This window comes from Mandrillus leucophaeus, unplaced genomic scaffold, assembly GCF_000951045.1.
Source record: "Mandrillus leucophaeus isolate KB7577 unplaced genomic scaffold, Mleu.le_1.0 Scaffold86, whole genome shotgun sequence".
Classification (NCBI taxonomy): Eukaryota; Metazoa; Chordata; class Mammalia; order Primates; family Cercopithecidae; genus Mandrillus; species Mandrillus leucophaeus.
The window spans coordinates 2,182,960-2,191,540 of record NW_012109363.1 but is presented as its reverse complement, the minus strand read 5'-3'; the positions used below and the strand labels follow the sequence as shown (position 1 = coordinate 2,191,540).

The window sequence follows — 8,581 nt, the reverse complement described above, 5'->3', positions numbered from 1 at the left end:
GCCATTTTTTGTATTTTTAATAGAGATGGGGTTTCACTGTGTTAGCTAGGATGGTCTCGATTTCCTGACCTTGCGATCGCCCCCCACAGCCTCCCAAAGTGCTGTGATTACAGGCGTGAACCACCGCACCTGGCCTTTTATATTCTTATAAAATATTTTCTTGCCAACCACCATGGTGTGTTCCTGTTATCCACATTACTTGGGAGACTGAGGCAGGAGGATCACTTGAGGCCAGAAGTTCCAGGCTGTAGTGGACTATGATCACACCTGTGACTAGCCACTGCATTCTAGCCTGGGCAACATAGCAAGACTCTTATCAAAAAAATAAAAAATAAAAATAACTCTTCTGCTCACATTTTCTGTGGTAAAGCTATTTTATGTTATAATATGAGAAAAGGACACAGATGTGTTTTTCTTTATAGAAAATAGCTGCCCTAACAGGCCAAGGAACAAACACGGATGCAAAAGAATGAAAGTTTGGAGCTGGAAAGAAGTCCAAGCTCTGATGAGTTTTGTCACTTGGGGTGAAGGGAATATGAGATGGAGCCTGGGAGAGGTAAGGTCTGGAAACCACTCACGCCCATCTCTGCCTTGTCCCCACAGGTCCAAGTTGACTCTGCCACCGTCTCCCGGAAGGATGAAGTTCCCCCGCCGCCAGTGGCCTCAAAGCAACAGAGGCGCAGCCTCGAGGAGGAGTGTCCAGCGGGTGCGCTCTTATTTTTAAAAATCAGTTTATTTTTAATTGACATATAAACATTGTATATATTTATGGGGTACACCATGATGTTTTGAAATATGTATGCATTGTGGAATGGCTAAATCAAGCTAATTCACATACTTATCGTGTATTTGTGGTAAGAACACTTAAAAATCTACTCAGCAATTTTCAGCTGTACCGATACAGAGCCCTGGGATAAGCCCTCTTCGCCCTCCTCATCTGTGGGTTCTGTAGCCATCCTCATCTGTGGGTTTCGCATTCGTGGCTGCAACCAACACAGATCAAAAATATGTGGAAAAAATAATGGAAATGATAACACGACAATAAAAGTAGATAAAAAGCAATGCAGTATAGCACTTATTTACATAGCATGTCTATTGCATTGGGTATTACAAGTAATCTTGAAATGATTTAAAGCATATGTGCCTGGGGTATATGCAATACTATCCCAATTTATATCAGGAACTTGAGTAAGTGCAGACTTTGTTCCATGGAATATATTCCCTGTGAATAGAAGGCAGGACTGTACAACACATCGTTTTAGTAACTGTAGTCAACATGTCACACAATACATCTCTTGAATTTATTTCCCCCTATCTCACTGAAATTTTGTGTCCTTTGACCAACAGATCTCCAACCCACCATCCAAATGCAACCCTGGTAATCACCATTCTACTCTCTACCTCTATGAGATTAACTTTTAAGATTCCACATATATGAGATCATAGGGTGTTTGTCTTTCTGTGCCTGGCTTATTTCACTTATCATAGTATCTCCAGGTTCATCTATGCTGTCAGAAATCACAGAATTTCCTTCTTTGTTAAAGTTGAATAGTATTCCATTGTGTCTGTGTACTACATTTTCTGTACCTTTTTATCATTGATGGACACTTAGGTTGATTAAATATCTTGACCATTGTAAATAATACTCCAGTGCACATGGGAGGGAAGATATCTCTTCAACATACTGATGTCATTTCCTTTGGATGTATACCCAATAGTGGCATTACTAGATCATATAGTTGTTCTATTTTTTTGTTTTTTGAGGAACTTCCATACTATTTTCCACAATGGATGTACTAATTTCCATTCCCACCAACAGTGTACCAGCATTCCTTTTTCTCCCCATCGTCATCAACACTTGTTATCTTTTGTCTTTTGGATAATAGCCATTTTTACAGGTGTAAAGTGATATTTCATTGTGGTTTTGATTTGCATTTCCCTGATTAGTGATGTTGAGCATTTTTTTCATATACCTGTTGGCCACATCTGTGTCTTCTTTTGAGAAGTGTCTATTCAGGTCCCTTGCCCACGCATCCATTTTAACTGGATGATTTGATTGCATGCTATTGAGATGCTTGAGTTCTGTGTATTTTGGATATTAACCAAAATCTTGGATCTTTTGGATATCCATCTCTCATCCTGTAGGTTGTCTCTTCACTCTGTTCATTGTTTCCTTTGTTGTGCAAAACCTTTCTAGTCTGATATAATCTCATCTGTCTATTTTTGCTTTTGTTGCCTGTGTGTTTGGGGTCATAGCCAAGAAATCATTGCCCACACCAACGTTGTGAAGATTTTCCCCTATGTTTTCTTGTAGTAGTTTTACAATTTCAGGGCTTAGGTTTAATCTTTAGTCCATGTTGAGTTGATTTTTACATATGATGTGAGATAAGGATCTTATTTCATTCTTCTGCATGTCAATATCTACTTTCCTCAACACCATTTATTGAAGAGGCTGTCCTTTCCCCATTTTGTGTTCTTGGTATCTTTGTCACAATCAGTTGACTGTAAATACATTGATTTATGTCTGGGTTCACTATTTCATTCCATCAGTTTTATCTTCGTTTATGCCATTACTATTCAGTTTTGATTACTATACCTTTGTAATATATTTTAAAATCAGTATGATGCCTCCATCTTTGTTCTTTTTGTTTGTTTTGCTTAAGATCACTTTGGTTATTTGAGGTCTTTTGTGGTCCCGTACACATTTTAGAATTGTTTTCTCTATTTTGGTAAAAAAGTCATTGGAATTTTAATAGGCATTGCATTAAATCTGTAGGTCACTTTGGGTCATATGGACAATTAAGCAATATTGAGTTTTCTAACGGGTGCGCTCTTATTTTTAAAAATCAGTTTATTTTTAATTGACATATAAACATTGTATATATTTATGGGGTACACCATGATGTTTTGAAATATGTATGCATTGTGGAATGGCTAAATCAAGCTAATTCACATACTTATCGTGTATTTGTGGTAAGAACACTTAAAAATCTACTCAGCAATTTTCAGCTGTACCGATACAGAGCCCTGGGATAAGCCCTCTTCGCCCTCCTCATCTGTGGGTTCTGTAGCCATCCTCATCTGTGGGTTTCGCATTCGTGGCTGCAACCAACACAGATCAAAAATATGTGGAAAAAATAATGGAAATGATAACACGACAATAAAAGTAGATAAAAAGCAATGCAGTATAGCACTTATTTACATAGCATGTCTATTGCATTGGGTATTACAAGTAATCTTGAAATGATTTAAAGCATATGTGCCTGGGGTATATGCAATACTATCCCAATTTATATCAGGAACTTGAGTAAGTGCAGACTTTGTTCCATGGAATATATTCCCTGTGAATAGAAGGCAGGACTGTACAACACATCGTTTTAGTAACTGTAGTCAACATGTCACACAATACATCTCTTGAATTTATTTCCCCCTATCTCACTGAAATTTTGTGTCCTTTGACCAACAGATCTCCAACCCACCATCCAAATGCAACCCTGGTAATCACCATTCTACTCTCTACCTCTATGAGATTAACTTTTAAGATTCCACATATATGAGATCATAGGGTGTTTGTCTTTCTGTGCCTGGCTTATTTCACTTATCATAGTATCTCCAGGTTCATCTATGCTGTCAGAAATCACAGAATTTCCTTCTTTGTTAAAGTTGAATAGTATTCCATTGTGTCTGTGTACTACATTTTCTGTACCTTTTTATCATTGATGGACACTTAGGTTGATTAAATATCTTGACCATTGTAAATAATACTCCAGTGCACATGGGAGGGAAGATATCTCTTCAACATACTGATGTCATTTCCTTTGGATGTATACCCAATAGTGGCATTACTAGATCATATAGTTGTTCTATTTTTTTGTTTTTTGAGGAACTTCCATACTATTTTCCACAATGGATGTACTAATTTCCATTCCCACCAACAGTGTACCAGCATTCCTTTTTCTCCCCATCGTCATCAACACTTGTTATCTTTTGTCTTTTGGATAATAGCCATTTTTACAGGTGTAAAGTGATATTTCATTGTGGTTTTGATTTGCATTTCCCTGATTAGTGATGTTGAGCATTTTTTTCATATACCTGTTGGCCACATCTGTGTCTTCTTTTGAGAAGTGTCTATTCAGGTCCCTTGCCCACGCATCCATTTTAACTGGATGATTTGATTGCATGCTATTGAGATGCTTGAGTTCTGTGTATTTTGGATATTAACCAAAATCTTGGATCTTTTGGATATCCATCTCTCATCCTGTAGGTTGTCTCTTCACTCTGTTCATTGTTTCCTTTGTTGTGCAAAACCTTTCTAGTCTGATATAATCTCATCTGTCTATTTTTGCTTTTGTTGCCTGTGTGTTTGGGGTCATAGCCAAGAAATCATTGCCCACACCAACGTTGTGAAGATTTTCCCCTATGTTTTCTTGTAGTAGTTTTACAATTTCAGGGCTTAGGTTTAATCTTTAGTCCATGTTGAGTTGATTTTTACATATGATGTGAGATAAGGATCTTATTTCATTCTTCTGCATGTCAATATCTACTTTCCTCAACACCATTTATTGAAGAGGCTGTCCTTTCCCCATTTTGTGTTCTTGGTATCTTTGTCACAATCAGTTGACTGTAAATACATTGATTTATGTCTGGGTTCACTATTTCATTCCATCAGTTTTATCTTCGTTTATGCCATTACTATTCAGTTTTGATTACTATACCTTTGTAATATATTTTAAAATCAGTATGATGCCTCCATCTTTGTTCTTTTTGTTTGTTTTGCTTAAGATCACTTTGGTTATTTGAGGTCTTTTGTGGTCCCGTACACATTTTAGAATTGTTTTCTCTATTTTGGTAAAAAAGTCATTGGAATTTTAATAGGCATTGCATTAAATCTGTAGGTCACTTTGGGTCATATGGACAATTAAGCAATATTGAGTTTTCTAATCCATGAATGTGTACTGTCTTTCCGTTTATTTTTGTTACTTTCCATGTCTTTCATCAATATTTTACAGTTTTCAGATCTTTCACCTCTGTCATAAATTTATTTAAAAGAGTTGCTGCCTTGACATCCATTTTTAGGCCCCATATAAGTTGTTTAAAACCCAATCATACCACAGCATCTTTTGCCCAATTAATAATTCCTTTCCCTCTTCAATTGTTTTTGATCTAGCACATTTGTTCTTCATCTCCCTGACCCCAAATCCAACACATCCCACAGCAGCTGACTACAATAAAACCCAATGGTTCACACCAGAGCAGTGTGAACCTTCTTTGCAGGTGTTGTCTTCCACAATCCCTGTGGGAAAGCCTAGGGTATAATGCCCATGGATCTTTATAAAGGTGTAGTCCCATGGGTCCTCTTTCTCTGTCTCTTGCTCCCCACACACCGGTTGTGTCCTTGGACTGGATGGCTCCCCACTTCCCATAAGTGCTACAAAGTGTGCTGTCCTCTTCTCTCTGGAGTCTATAAGTAATACAGTACTTCTGTGTTTCCTGTGTTTTGTTGTGTTGCTTCCTCTGTGTTTTCCCTAACTGATACATCTGAACCTAACATCTTTCTCCATCTTGGCTCTCTTAAAGAGTCGCTATCTCCTAAAGAGTAGAGATAACTTAAAACTGGACTTAGGTCAGACAAGAACCACAAGGTCTTCTGCTAGTAAAAGTAATTGTCTTGTGGAAGGGACACCCACAAGATGAACACCTAAATAGGCATTAGACGGTCCACCAGGATAAATAAGTTTTCTGTGAACATCCGTGATGAAATCTCCTGGATCCCCCCTCCAAGGTAAGGCTAGAATTTATAGCCACTCTACAGAGAGAAACCTCAAGACCAAATTAGAAAAAAATACAGCTACCACCTTGGTTGAATTTATTCCTAAGCATTTTTTGTGGCTATTATAAATGGGATTTTTCAGATAGTTTCTTGTTAGTGTATAAAAACACTATTGAATTTGTAAGTTGAGTTCATGTCTAACTTTATTTTATACTGATAACAATTTATCTTTGGTCTCATAAAAAAACTTGACACTTTTTCTTTCCCTGTCTTATGTTTTTGATGTCATTATTTACATCTTTTTATGTTGTATATTCCTTAACAAATTGTATTAACTATCATTTTAAAAAATACTTTTGTCTTTTAACTTTTATACTAATGATACAAGTAATTTGTACACTATTATGATTGTATTAGAATATTCTGAATTTCATATTTTCTAGTTTCATATTTTCACATAGTTTGGTGTATCCAGTTAGTGTTCTGTTCTTTCAGATTGAATAGCTCTCTTCAGCATTTCTTGTAAGGCAAGAATTTATGTATTTCGTGTAAGGCAAGAAATGCTAAAGATGAACTCCAATGGTTTTTTTTTTTGTTTGTTTGTTTGTTTGTTTTTTTGTCTGATAAAGCCTTTACTGCTCTTCATTTCTAAAGGACAGGCTTGCCAGGTACAGTATTCTTGGTTGGCAAGGGTTTTTTCCTTTCTATACTTTGTGTAATTCTACTCTCTCCTGGCCTGTGGGTTTTCTGCTGAGAAGCCTTCAATAGTTGTATAAGGTTTCCTTTGTGTACATTGCTTTTCTCTTGCTGGTTTCAAAATTCTGTTTGCCTTTGATTTTTGGAATTTGTTTAAGATATGTCTTGGTGAAGATCTCTTCATGTTTAATCTGTTTGGGGTTTTTTGGGCTTCATGAATGTGGATATCCATTTCCATCCTGATTTGGGACATTTCCTTTAATTATTTCTTTAATTACACGTTCTGTTCCTTTCACTTTCTCTGATGCTCCTTGGACTACCATAATGCATGTATTGTTTTTATTCACGGTAACCGTTGGTACTGTTGGCTTTCTTCCCTCTTTTTCATTCTTTTATTTTTTTTTTCTTTCTGTGACTTGGTAATTTCAAACAATCTGTTTTCAAGCTCACTGAGTCTTTCTTCCAATTAGTCAACTCTGCTGTTGACATTCTCTGGAATTTTTTAGTTCAGATATTGTGTTGTTTAATTTTAGAATTTCTGCTTGGTTCTTTATGTTGTCTGTATATATTAAACCACTCATTTTGTTCATGTATTGTTTTTCTGACATGACTTAGTTGTCTATCTGTATTCTCTAGTAGCTGACTGAGCTTCTTTAAGATGAGTATTTTCAATTCTTTGTCAGGCTGTTGTAAATGTCTGTTTGTTTCGGGTTGGTTACTTGTGCTTCATTTTGTTTCCTTGGTGCTGTCATGATTCCCTGATTGCTCATGAGCCTGAGGCAATGTGTGGGAATGTGCTCTTTGAAGAAGCAGGGACTTATTCCAGTATTTACAGACTGGCTTTGTCAGGGAACGCCCTTCACCAATCAGCCTGTACACAGATTCTGGGCAGGCCATGTGGTGTCGTTCAAGGGTGGTCAGAGCCTGTATCCAGAGAGGTGACCTGAGGCCTGGTTCCATGGGGGCTGAACTGGCACTGGAGTAGGCCTTGTACTTGGGTCTGCAGATGTCAGCCAGGTGCTGTGATGGGCCTCATCCTTGGGTCCACAGGGAAGGACCTGGAGTCTGAGTTCATGGGGACTGACCAGGACTAGGGCAGACCTGGAAGCTGAATCTGTGGAGTTGGGTCAGGATTCTGGGTCTGTAGTGCTAGCCCGAAGGCGCAAGCTAAGACTGATATCTTAGCTTATCCTGCCCTTATCTCTCTGTGCTTCTAGACTTCTGTTTCCTACACTTCATGGTTCTTTATTCCATAGGGATACGTTGGATGATTTCTGTCAGTCAGGCACCATGCTAATGGGGATAATTATAAGAGGCCCTGCCCTCATGGAACCTTTTCTCTGGGATAGTATTAAGATACACAGATCAAAATAACAGTCAGAAATTCCTGATAGGAACCATGAAGAATAATTAAGTGATGAGTGAGACAGAGACGAGGTTGGTGGGGCCTCTCGAGGATGGTGATTTTGGCCAGTATCCAAAGTTGGACAGGGATAGTTGTGCAGAGAGCCAGAAATAGTGCTCCTGAGCAGCCTCCCTGGGAATGAGAGCCGCAGGGTGCAGGGGCTGGGGGATACTGAGCAAAGACAGGGCCACCATAGTGAGTGGACAGCAAACAGGTCAGGTGGACCAGCATGGGCAGATCACATGTAGACGAGGTTGGATTTTATTTTGTTATTTTATTTTATTGTTTTTTTTTAAAAAAAAAGTAGACTGGGCGTGACGTGGTGGCTCATGCCTGTAATCTCAGCACTTTGGGAGGCCGAGGAGGGTGGATCACCTGAGGTCAGGAGTTTGAGACTAGCCTGGCCAATATGGTGAAACACCATGTCTACTAAGAATACAACAAATTAGCCGGGTGTGGTGGTAGGTGCCTGTAATCCCATCTACTCGGGAGGCTGAGGCAGGAAAATCGCTTGAACCTGGGAGGTGGAGGTTGCAGTCAGCCGAGATCGTGCCCCTGCACTCCAACCTGGGCAACAAGAGTGAAACTCTGTCTCCAAAAATAAATAAATAAATAAAATATTCCTTTTTTTTTTTTTTTTCAAGAGATGGAGTCTCTCTGTGTCGCCCAGGCTGGAGTGCAGGGCACGATCTCGGCTCACTGCAAGCTCT

The 8,581-nt window shown here is 38.5% G+C and overlaps 1 protein-coding gene across 1 annotated transcript in view; it reads left to right on the top strand.

Annotated features, from left to right (window-relative positions):
• TNFRSF10D (tumor necrosis factor receptor superfamily, member 10d, decoy with truncated death domain) overlaps positions 1–8,581 on the top strand; it is an 83,815-nt gene that overhangs the window by 13,651 nt on the left and 61,583 nt on the right. The window contains exon 2 of the mRNA XM_011968851.1: positions 604–706. Coding sequence (XP_011824241.1) covers positions 604–706 — 103 coding nt within the window. The remainder of the gene's footprint in view (positions 1–603; positions 707–8,581) is intronic.